Source organism: Penicillium alfredii (genome assembly GCF_028826965.1).
Source record: "Penicillium alfredii strain IBT 34128 chromosome Unknown utg000004l_segment0_segment0, whole genome shotgun sequence".
Classification (NCBI taxonomy): domain Eukaryota; kingdom Fungi; phylum Ascomycota; class Eurotiomycetes; order Eurotiales; family Aspergillaceae; genus Penicillium; species Penicillium alfredii.
The window spans coordinates 587,072-598,983 of NW_026622701.1; the positions used below are offsets into that span (position 1 = coordinate 587,072).

The 11,912-nt window shown below is 50.2% G+C and overlaps 5 protein-coding genes across 5 annotated transcripts; 2 read left to right on the forward strand and 3 right to left on the reverse strand.

Moving 5' to 3' along the window:
* Nucleotides 1-833: 833 nt before the first annotated feature.
* Nucleotides 834-1,391, reverse strand: NUU61_001866 (class I SAM-dependent methyltransferase; the record flags this gene model as incomplete). The annotated part of the gene is made up of 1 exon (XM_056652448.1): nt 834-1,391. One exon carries the CDS (start codon nt 1,389-1,391, stop codon nt 834-836), a length of 558 nt encoding a protein of 185 aa, XP_056513515.1.
* A 2,338-nt stretch (nt 1,392-3,729) lies between these two features.
* Nucleotides 3,730-4,583, reverse strand: NUU61_001867 (Zinc finger C2H2; the record flags this gene model as incomplete). The annotated part of the gene is made up of 3 exons (XM_056652449.1): nt 3,730-4,029; nt 4,080-4,169; nt 4,239-4,583. The coding sequence occupies 3 exons, from the start codon at nt 4,581-4,583 to the stop codon at nt 3,730-3,732; spliced, it is 735 nt and encodes a 244-aa protein (XP_056513516.1).
* Nucleotides 4,584-5,031: 448 nt separating this feature from the next.
* Nucleotides 5,032-7,957, forward strand: NUU61_001868 (uncharacterized protein; the record flags this gene model as incomplete). Its single annotated transcript, XM_056652450.1, has 6 exons — nt 5,032-5,060; nt 5,134-5,220; nt 5,298-5,599; nt 5,662-6,252; nt 6,308-6,858; nt 6,914-7,957. 6 exons carry the CDS (start codon nt 5,032-5,034, stop codon nt 7,955-7,957), a joined length of 2,604 nt encoding a protein of 867 aa, XP_056513517.1.
* Nucleotides 7,958-9,087: 1,130 nt separating this feature from the next.
* On the reverse strand, nt 9,088-10,541 carry NUU61_001869 (adenosine kinase; the record flags this gene model as incomplete). The annotated part of the gene is made up of 7 exons (XM_056652451.1): nt 9,088-9,124; nt 9,215-9,328; nt 9,393-9,730; nt 9,793-10,134; nt 10,204-10,354; nt 10,413-10,428; nt 10,490-10,541. The coding sequence occupies 7 exons, from the start codon at nt 10,539-10,541 to the stop codon at nt 9,088-9,090; spliced, it is 1,050 nt and encodes a 349-aa protein (XP_056513518.1).
* Nucleotides 10,542-10,740: 199 nt separating this feature from the next.
* NUU61_001870 (DUF1770 domain-containing protein) lies at nt 10,741-11,471 on the forward strand (the record flags this gene model as incomplete). The annotated part of the gene is made up of 3 exons (XM_056652452.1): nt 10,741-11,049; nt 11,137-11,331; nt 11,424-11,471. 3 exons carry the CDS (start codon nt 10,741-10,743, stop codon nt 11,469-11,471), a joined length of 552 nt encoding a protein of 183 aa, XP_056513519.1.
* Nucleotides 11,472-11,912: the final 441 nt, after the last annotated feature.

Consider the following 11,912-nt stretch of genomic DNA (forward strand, 5'->3'; position numbering starts at 1 on the left):
TCGCGATATCTCAATATTCATTTAGTTAGCGATGTCGTCAAGGAGATTATTAGCGAATCCTTTGGCTGGCGTCAGCTATGTCTGGCTGGATCTGCTGATTGCAGAGCTATATCGCCAAGTTGGATTGACGTGGTTCACGAGTTGAAATCCGCAGGCATAGAGCGCCGGGAGCATAGCAGTATCTGCTATTACGTACATGGGGTGCCAGTGCAACTTTCTGAATCTGATCATACAATAATCCAAGCTGGCGTTCTCCAGAAGCTTCTCCATGGCCGCATCAAAAGGATGTGCTGACAGAGATAGCCACGGTTATATCAACAATAGCAGAAGTGGAAGAATGGAATCAGTAAACCGCCTCCGGTATATTGCGCATGCGACGAAATGGCGTGCAAAGCAACAGAAGTTGACAGTTTTTCCTAGTAATTGAACATAATCATCGTCTCCCAGAGACCATGCGACAGCGATTGGAGATGCTCCATGACACCCTGCGGCTAACCACCGCGTTCCGGGATGGCGTCCGCTACCTACCGAAGAGTCTGCGGCCGGGTCTAGTTCCGTGTTATTAGATACGAATAGAGATCTGGGCCTTGGTCACCCAAGTTAGAGCACCAGCGCTGTCAGTACCGACATCAGACAGCAGGGTACGGAATCGCAGCTGCCTGCAGAAAGTAAAACTTATTTCTGACGCGATTATGGACTTAATTGATAAACGACAAGCAAACCCCATATATCAATCTTTCTCGTGTTATGCTCGCGTTGCTCGCAGGCTTCGCTCCTCCAGCTGTTACTGGGCACCCACTGCAGACTCAGCAGAATTCAAGATCACAACAGAATCAAAACGATCGAACACTGAATACCAATTCTTTCGAGCCCTGCGGTAGGAAACGCTTGAAAGCATCTCCACCACCCTTATACTCGTAAGAATCAAGAGCCATCTCACATGAAACAGGGCCAGGGCTAGCCGACTCAAACATCTGCTGGAGCTGATCACTGGGAACACCATTCAGAAACCCAGCTCCGCCCAAATCAACAGAGTCTCCGCTGTAAGCCCTTCCAAAAATAAGAAAGTCCGACTTCAACAGGCGAAACAGAATCCGTACCAATTGGCGCTGCTGCTCCACACCAAAAAGATGAAACAAGCTGCCAACATATAGAACATCGAATCGACCAACCGAACTGATTATCGATTCAATGAAGCTTTCATCGAAAACATCACCAGAAAAGATGGACGACTGAAAAGTATCCCGATCTTTGAAGAGGTCAAGACCAAGTTCGACAAAGCGGCTGCGGTACTCGAGACCGAACAACACATCCGAACGCCCAGCGTCGAGGGCAAGTCGTCTCAAGTCCTGACCAAAACAACAACCGATATCAAGGATTTTCTGGCCCATGCTCACTCGGTGGACCACTTCGTGGTACACTGGGCATTTGGACATCCGAAATTCAAGAAACAAGAACATTCCTATACAAGGATAGGGATGCCTAATGGTATTCATTAATATCCTAGAAGAAGAAAGTATAAATAAAGACTTACTCTTTAAATGCCTCCTTCCTAAAACGAAGCAAAAAGCCTATCAACGCATCTTCATCTTCAATATCATTATAACGTTGGAAAAAGGAAATAACTTGTGGAGGAAAAGAAAATTCATCTAGAAAATAAGATGAAGCATCCATCTTGTGATAAATAAAACCAATATCGCAAAAATAACGGTCACACAAAGATGAAGATGAGATTCTATCATACAGGGAGAAGCTGCCCTATTTAACATCAGTTCTAACAGTGTCTCCACCTTCACATCACATCCATCGGGCACCATTGTCATTCACCAAACGTCATTATAATGCTAGTCCAAAGCATAATATAGGAGATGCCTGGCCCGACAGGACGATCTATCCCGGATTGACAGTGACCGTGATACCTATATCTTCTATAATTGGCAAACCTAGTGCTGCTCATGCTTTGAGAGGGATAGCACTTTCTCAGTTCAGCTAGCTACAGCTGTGGGATGAAGCCGGGACGGCAGAATAGTCACAGACAGAACACAGATTCCCGGTCTTTCAAGTGTGATGACTCTCTAGTTCGCTGAATATCTACTTGAGTTAACCTCTTCTCCACCCTAATACGTCTCAGGTTCCTTGAAACAGTGGCCAGAAAATACAAGGTATAGAATTCAAGACTGCCTGCTTATTCCTTCGGGTCGCATAACAAATCTGGTTTCCTGGGAGGAAAGAAGGGGGAAATTGCGTAATAGTTTTTCTCTTGAAGGTCTTTCATTAGCATGACGAGAGGAGTACCGTGCATAGCCTCGGAGGAGAGGTGTAGTGCTTAATGATATTGGATAGAAGATGACTCGCTTGAAAATCAAGTCCTTGCGTGAGGAGGACCTGCGGGTACACTATTTAGGTAATCAAAAACCCGTATAGAACGTTTAATATTATGCACGTTTCTGTTCTAAGCCGAGCAGGACATGTGAGATATAACTCTGACAGATTTCACCTCCCACAGCTGATTAGAAGGCGAGAAGTAAGTAGCAGTTGATCTAGTATCCTTAATCAAGGAACCCTACCAGACGCCGATTCAATACTCTGTTGGGATACTATTGCAGGTGAGGTCTAGACAATCCTCACACATGGTATCTATATGGCTTGAAATTGTTCTGTTAGTTAATATTTTCAGAAGACTTAGGTCAGTATTCCTCATACTTTATGCAGGATACACTGGCAGGGGTGTCCTTAAGTATAGTGAAACATACAGGCCTTCCAAAAATGCAAATTTCCCTTGATTAAGACATCTATTCGAGGCTACGGGAGGAAAATGTCCTCTCCAAGAAGACCCAAAATTTAACAATGCAGTAAGTCCTGCATATGTGGTATGTTGCATCCTTATAAATCGTATGTCCAATACAAAAATAATGCTTATTGTGTCCAATCATCCATTCGGATGAACAGAACACACTGTCACAACATCAGATCAATGTGGCCCGTTAGAGCGCCAAGGGTGCTTCCCCACCAACTCAACGATCGATGCCCACTCGGCAAACGACCCCCAAGAGCACACGAGGTGGCCAATCGCGCCCGGATGACAATAATTTCTGCACGCAGCGGTGTCTACTCGGTCTGCAACAGGATGGGACATTGGATGCTCGCTGCCCCAACGAATCACAAAAAAATGGTGAGCACCGATATACAACAGCCAGGATTCGCTGGTGGTCATCTAGCCAACTACTAACTAGCCGGCGTATGGCAATATATGGCGTAAGTACGGCTGAGCGAACGGGAAGCCCTGTTTTCCACACCCTTTTCGAGATCCCGCCGGCCTCTTCGAGAGCCAGACGTTTCTTGGTTTGGGCCGAATCCATTTCTCTGCTGGACATGGTTGAAACGCTCTGTCCGCTAAAAGGAGAGAGGATGAATGAGGATCGTGGTGTGGGTGAGGGGAGAGCAAGAAAGAGGTGAGAGGTGAGAGAGAGCGACCTAAGAGGGCAGGCAGCTGCCTTAAAGGGAAGGATAGAAACATCCTTTGTCGGTATCTCTCCCTCTAGAAATCAGACCCTCACTACATTCATTGTGGTGGTTACAAGCATGGTCCAAAGGACTAAAGGTACCATTTTCAACACATTTCCCGTGCTCAAATACTCTTTGATATTAGGGTTGAATTGATTATGCTTCGTGTGGTCATAAAGCTTGGAAGCTTTCAGAAAGAAATGGTAAAGCATAAGTAGCCAGCATTCAGGTCTGACTGCGAGGCACCCTCGTTTGATTCCTTGTCACGCTTGCGGGCACAAACCGTAGAGCCGACATGGACTGTTCCAATTGATCAATGTCCATTTCATTTGATGCCTCCGACGGAGGCTCTGATGGCTGGGACGCCGTTGCCGGAGGATTCGATTGGGCTGCCGAGCTTCGGCGCCGCAGTCTGCCTTCTTGGGCAGAGGATGTAGTTGAAAGGCGGCGGCGGTGGCTATTCAACGGTCTCAATAATGAGGTCTGTCGATCGATACCATCATTGACAATCCAGAAATTATATGTCTAGCCCCGGTCAGCAAGGTCCAGACATACCAACCTAGGAAGAAACTCACTCGAGGAAACATATGCTTGTCAATTAGATGGAGCTTCCGTTTCTGGGGCGTAGAGCATTTCCGCTCGCATGTCTCAATGAAGCATCCATACTATACCGGTAACTCTATGAGCACTTTTTGTGTCTTCTCAGTTTTGTGGGGGGTATCGCTTCAACTCACCGTCTTCTCCCCACGTGCCCTCCGAGCCATCATGAGCGCATCGTGGGTCTCTTCGATGTGCAGGCTAAGCAAGTGGCCTGTTGGAAAGTTCCTGCTACACTCAGAACAGCGATTGGCATGCGCCTGCAAGTAATGGACTTCGTAGTCCTCGTAGGACCCAAACGAGAGCGTTTCTCGGTGAGGCGGTAAGGAACAATGCATTACTTCGGAGACGGGATCCGGGTCACGGTGGAGGATCTTAGCACGCTCCGGTGATGTGACAGTACCCAAGGATATCGAGGACGTTGAGCGGGACTCGGGCTCGAGGGATGGAGACCTCGAGGGGCTTCGAGAACGCTTCAGCATGGTGTTTGCCGATCAGTTTGTTGAGGATGTGACAGGTCGACTTGGCGGAGGATGGTCGCCGAGAGTTATTCATGGCAGGCTATCCAGACCATCCAGACACACAGTCATCTTCTCCGACCCCTCTAGAGAGAGAAATCCTCAAATTCAATGGCCGATGTTCCGTCGAAAAGTGGAGAGATCGCGGGTGTAGAAGCGGGAGATGGCTTGAACCCAGCCACCCAATCAGCTGCGCCACAGGGGAATTCCACTCGCATTTTCCCCGTTGACGTTCCGCGCTCACACTTCGTTTTGCACGACTGCGACCTCTTCTACTTGCTTCTTCCCTCGTGCGCCCCATCGGTCCTACTGATGGCTTGTCCACTGCTGTCGCCCGACTTCCAGCCAGCCATAGCCATCTGACAGGCGAGGTCAACGGTGGGGGTCAACGGGCCAACATCACTACCTGAGCATGGCGCCCTCGTTCCACGATTCGTGGCAGTCAGTGTTCTCTCATTCTCGGTCCTTGGAGAGTTCAATTGTGGGCATGATCTGACTCTACTGTATCATACAGAATTGCGCTTGAAGCCGAAAGCGAGCTGTTCAAATGCCTCGCCGAGAAAGAGCCCACCTTCGCGGAGATCTCGCACTTTCTGTCTGAGTTAGTACCACGACTCCACGAGTGTCTTTCGACTATGCGCATATCCAGTCTAACACAGTCCTCTCTTCATTGTACAGGTTTCGCACCGCTTGCCAAAATGCCATTCTTCTGGACTTTGACACCGCCCGCGACACCGATGTGGAGGGTCGTCTGTGGGATGCGCATCTGAAACTTAACAACCGGTTTCGCAAGCTGCTGTCTCGCTATCGCGACGAGAATACCAAGAAAAGGCCGGTTGAAAAACGCAAACTTGAGAAACACTATCTGGATTTCATCAAGTCGAGCCAGCGATTCTACCGCGGTTACATCCAGCATCTGTCGTCGCACTTCGGGGGAATAGTGGAGTTGGAGAAAGTGGCGCAAAAGTTCAACTTTGAGAGTAAGTGAATACCTTGGTTCTTGCGCTCCAAATGTCATGGTTTCTCACGTGTTGTTTCTTAGATTTGTCGACGCAGTCAACTCCCAGTGTCCCCCATGACCTGCGCAAGCGTATCCTCCAATCCTGTCACGCGACGCTCATTCGACTCGGAGACCTCTCCCGCTATCGGGAAACCGAGCTTGTGATCAATGAGCGTAACTGGGGACCCGCGATTGGATACTATGATTTGGCGTCGGTGATATACCCCGCGTCGGGTGTATCACACAACCAGTTGGCGGTGATTGCGCTTGCTGATAGCAACCATCTGCGCGCCACCTACCATCTCTATCGCGCCTTGTCCGCTCAAGAGCCTCATCCATCTGCCAAGGGCAATTTGGAAATCGAGTTCAGAAAAATTATGAATGCATGGGCAAAACGGGAACTGATCCGTCCTGAAGATTCTGGTATTCCAGGCAGAGCCCTGGCTCCCTGGTTCGTTTATCTGCATGCCAAGTGCTACAAAGGCACCGATTTCCCGGAGCATGACGAGTTGGAGAGTGAAGTTTTAAGCCAACTCGCAGTTGACATCCGAGAGCGCTCGCTTGAAGGAACGCTTCAGAAATTCTGCTTGGTCAATGTTGCTGCGGAGGATTTTGCTCGTACTCGGTCTATCGGTAAGTGCTGGTAACATGGATGATATTACCAGGCCAATTCTAACCCGAAAACCAGAGGAATCGGTCTCCAATGCGCGCGTCTTCTTCCAGCGGATCAATGTGAAAACCTTCTTCACCCTTCTGCAGATCTTGTTGGTAGAATTGGAACGCTTTGCCGGTGAGGACTCAGACATCAAAGATGCCATCAATGGTCCGGATAAAGTCACTGTCGTGGCACGCCGAATTCTGCCGGCACTGCGGAATTACAGCTCCTGGCTTCTCACGATTAGTGACTTCCTAGTTGCTCAGCGCGAGGAAAGGGACTCGTCTCTCTCGATCCAAATCAAGGAGTTCTGGAAGATTTACGCGGGCACTTTGACCCTCCTGGCATCTACATTTGATGTCGTGCATCTTCCTGAAATCGACTACCTTTTGGAAGAAGATGAAGAGAGCCTGGGTTTTGCGCCTCTGGACCAAGAAGCCACTTCTCGCCGATATGCCGGTGCGGGCAACCAGCCAAAACCTCGAATGAACGACCCTGGAGTGGAAAGACACCACCCAAACATCGAAATGCTTTATCGAGTTCGTGAATTCGTGATCGATGGTCTCGACCTGGTCGTGAGAAATGTATGTGAAAGGATTTGCACGAAAATTACACGCCACATTGCTGACCATATCCTAGAAAATCCCCGTGGTTCTCGTAGATGACCAAGACAAAAAGACATTTATCTATCAGGAAGAAGGATTGCCATCCCAATTCTTTTCCAGCCCCCATGGTCACCAGCACGCACTCTCGACTGCTAGCGTCGAACGCGAGGATATCCCACAAGCAACTCAGGATTCGAACTCTGCTGCAGAGGCTCGCAGCGTGTTTGATGGCTCTCAGTCCGCGTCTGCTTCCATGTCCGCCAATATGCACCGTATTGTTGAAGGTGTCGAACGCCTGGTCGAGTCCGATACATATGAGAATGCCCCCACCGTCCCAGACCAACTTGCTTTCCTGAACGGAGCTGGGGACCTCCCGACGCCGACACCTCCCACGAATATCCCCTCGAATGCTAGTTCATTCCCATTCGGCGAAGAAGCCTTGCAATCGCTGGGCACGCCTATTGCTCCACCACCTGGGCTCGGTCCACCTGGCGCCAGCGCGGCAGACCCTCTTCGAGTACCATCAGCCCAGTCCTATGCACCGCTGCCCACTCTGCCTAGTTTCCCCAGTATCTGGAACAACACGTCCTCTACTCCTCTCCGAGAAACAGCCTCTCCGCGAACCCCACCAGGTCTAGGCCCGCAACCCTCAATGCATCCCATGGTGGCCGGAAATGTCAACTCTGCGGAACGTCCCTCATCCCAGGACCAACTTGCGAATGAGCTCATGCTCCGGCACAGTTTGATGGGCCAGTCCCAATTTCCAAGCTCGCTGGGTGCAAGTGGCTCGGTCCCCTCGACATTTATGCCATCGTCCAATATGTCGGCCACGCCATCCTATCCTGCTGGCAGCGGCTGGGACCGGGATCCTGGTCGAATGATGTTCGGGGCTTTTGATATTTCCAGCCAGCAGCCTCCCAGCAGTTTTGTGAATCCATCATGGGCCAACGATGCGTTTCTCGCCAACACCCTTTCGTCTGGAGCGGGCCACTACGGCTCAGGCATCGTCGGACATCGCAAGTCAACGGCCCAGCTTGGGGCCGTCGGACAGACCCCTCCTTGTGGCCAGGGAGGTTGATCTGACATCCAGGAAAGGCGCTTTCATGGCAGTATATTCTTTTGTGCAAAACCATAACTATCACATCCCTTTCCCGGCTGGGTTTGAGTTTTCCATCAAGTGCGCAACCGGGTTGGCCTGTACCCTTGTTTCATCACAGGGAGAGACTATCTACGCAGTCGCGGAAGCTGATACGCTCTTTTGCATGGCATCCCACCCATCCCAAGCTGGGCATTACTGCGTGCTCGTCTGCTAGTCATCTGGGATCCTAGTAACAGAGGAAGTTCTTGGGCCGCAGGTTCTGTGCTCTCTATTAACACCATCGCAGGAAACATGTGTGGACCTGTTGCTATGCTTCGAGGGAAAATCCATCCCCTATGCAACTCGGCAAACCACTCGGTTTCCCTTCCCTTCGTGACAACACTTTTTATTTTCGATGGGAACTGCGCGTTCAACACGCGATACAGGAAGGAAAGAATGATAGGAATGAGATTTATATTCATACCGAAAAAAAGAAAAAGGTCCCGCAATGTTCATTTGCGGATACGTTGCAGTGTTTTGATTTTTATGCCCTCTCTTATCTTTATATCTTTTTCTGCTATTCGCCTCGACATCAGGAGCGAGCGCATCATGTGTCTTGACTTGACCGCAACGTCAGTTGAATAGTTAATTCCGCATTCAGTGTCTATCAATGGCTTATGCCGATCCGAATCCAGACTTATGTTGTACGATCAATTTCAATAAAAGATAGATCCGAACACGTCCATTCGTGATATCGTTGTCGATAACAAGACACTCTTTTCTTCCCTGTCTTATAAGTTTTGGAGCCCTTGCTTTTCGTCGCACCAGGCCAGGGAACCAAGGCAAGTACGGGTAGATAGTTTCGAGGCTCCCAAAGAAAAGAAAAATGCCTTCAATTCAATATTTCAGACGTTAAGTTGACATCGAAAGAAAAGAAAATAGGAAAAAAGAAAATCGGGTATAGAGGGTTGAATCATCCAGAGTCGAGTAGTGCAAATCCCGTCCCTAGGACTGAAAGATTGCACAGGATCTTCCACAGAAGGAAGATTTATGGTGTTGAAATAGGTGCGTCGAGTCTTTTCGTTATCGTTTTTTCTCTTATCTTTTCCCCTGTACAAGGAAGGATTTGTTTATGAGCGGGTGTAGGTCACCTTGGGGGAGGGGTACCTGTCACAAATGTATCAGATGAGTTTGTCTCAAAAACGAAAGCGGGAAGATAAACACAAAGGGGGAAAGAGAAAGAAAAAAAAAACGTACGAGGGACCCAGCTCCTGGATGCTCTTGCTGGCCAGCCACTGGCCCATGTCGATGCTGTCTTCGAGAGACTTGCCTTGGAGGATACCAGCGACGAAACCACCGGCGAAAGCGTCACTAGGGGGTATGTCAGCATGGATTAAATGAGATTGGTGGGTATTTCAGTCATGGCATGGCTTACCCGGCACCGTTGGTGTCGTTAATGGCCTCCTTGGCGATCTCGTGCACATTGAACTCCTTCACCTGCACATCACCGTTGGGCGAGGCAATGCCGACCACAGTGGGCAAAGTGCCCTGGGTGACGATAGCGATTCTGGGGCGCTGGGTGTTCTTCTTGGGTAGCTGCGCGAGCTTCTTGGCGATCTCAACGACGTCCTCAATGCCCCACTCGTGGCTCGTGGCGTAGGAACGAGCCTCGGTCTCGTTGCAGAAGGTGTAGTCGGTGTAAGGCAGGACGCTGTCCAGCTGTTCCTTGAAGAACTGCGGGATGAAGGGAGCAGACAGCGAGAGCATGAAGACCTGAATGCAGTGGATTGGTCAGGTATATGTCCTTTCTTTTTGCCTGCAAAATATTACCGTACCTTGTTCTTGGCGGCAGCCTCCTCCGCGAGGGCCAGGATGGCCGGGACAGAGACTGTCAGGTGGTAGCCACCGACGTAGAAGACCTGGGCCTTCTCCACAAGCGACCAGATCTGGGGCTGCTTCAGGTGCTCGATCTTGTACTCGTTGGCGGCGGCGAGGTGGGTGCACATGCTGCGGTTGTGGCCGGTGATGACAACACCGCACTTGCCAGTGGGCTGGACATCGTCGACACGGTATTCGGTGTGGACACCAGCCTCCTCACAGGTCTTCTTGAGGGTTTCGCCGTACTTGTCCTTGCCAACACAGCCGATATACAAAACCGAGTTCTCGGGGAGCATGTACTGAGGATGATTGTCAACACCTTCAACGCTCTTGTCCAGTTCAAGGTTTCTTCAGGCATCGCAACATACCTGGGCACCACGAGCGGTGTTCTGAGCAGCACCACCGGGGATCAGCTTGGCGTCACGCTGGAGCAGCTCCTCGTAGAGGCCCATGTGGTTCTCCTCGGCGAGAATAGCGTCATTGTCTTTCAGACCATACTTCTCGAGAAGAGCGGCATCACTGCGTAACCATATCAGCCCGTGGAACTTGGTCGTTTGCAATCGCTAGTTGTTCATACCCGCGAGCCTGAATGTCTATTTGCAGGATTCCGTCAGTAAACCGTTGGACAATCACTAGGAAATGGGTATCACACACCAAGGAGAGGGTTCTCCAAGCACAGCAGAGGGTATCCTTGAGGAGCAGCCATTTTGATGAGTAAAGATAATAAGAATAAGTCAATCGAAGGGCAAAAACAGACGAAAAAAAGTGGGAGGATGGAGGGGTCTGCGGCAGAAAGCCGGGTGGATAACCCGCTCCGCCTTAACTCTTCACATCCATCCCATCTCCACTCCAGTTAGTATTGACGGCCATCAACAACGTTTACTCCAATTCCTTCCCCCTACAAAATGACCGACCCAATTTTGGAGGTCCCTGAAATCATCCAATCTACCACTATCAGATCTAATCCATCCCCAAGCCATGACATCAACCCGGCCTCGGCCGCATCGGAGAAACAACCCGTCGAGCCCGTCTCGTCCACCGAGGCAGGCAGCATCTCCTCCGACCTCGTCGACCCCAGCCGAGTGATTCGGCCCGTCCGCCGGCGCCAGACTCTTCCTCCACTCCCAGACCTGCGCTTTGAACAGAGCTACCTGGCCAGTTTGAAAGATGCCGACACGTGGGGACGAGTCGCGTGGATTACCATTCGCGACCAGGTATGACGGACCTCCGACATAGAGAAAGGGATCTCAGAAGCAGACGGAAAAATCCAGAAGCAATGCATGGCTAACCTTGAACTGCAGGTCATGCTCCCGCTCATCCAGGGCACAGTTTGGACCCTCGCGCTCTCGGGGTGGCGGTTCTGGAACCGCAATGCCTCGCTTAGCGGCCAAACCCTCGGCAGCAGAATCCGCCGATGGTGGTACGAAGTGAACGATTGGCGACTCCCTCCGCTGGGCTGGACGAAGAGCCCGCAGCTGGCCTCGCAGGTCGAGGATGTGAGTACATAACCCGTTGTCCCCCGCATCCGATCTCAAACCGCAAGCCAATGATTATTCTAGTAGAACTAAAGTGGCTGACGGTACCGGAGTTCTTGCAGTTCTATGAGGCCCAGTTTTCCAACGCGGGTGCGGACTGAGGTTGCCATCAAGCGCTAGACAGGGAATCTGGATAGACTCAGGGGGTGTGTATGTGTGAAGGCCGTTGTATTTTCGCTTGCATCATTGGCGTTCATGCTTTTGGAAGGGCGTCTCAACTTGCTGGTTCTCTTCTTTTTCTATCTTTGCATTTCTATATCCCCATTTTTTGCAAGACTTGGTTTATTACTTCCTACGGTTTCTGTGGACTGTGATCCTAATGTCGAATACTGCCTTGCATGGCAATAAGATTATTGTACAGATGCGCAGGGTTCAATTAAAGTGTCTCTACACTGAATTTGACTTCAGAGCCAGGGATGGTTCCTATCACAAGAATACGCGCCTCGCCACGTTTAGGCCTCGAGAGACTCAAAAGACACCTGAAGCAACAAAATATGGGTAATACAGCAAACTCCACATAAATCAATGCCTATGGACCACGA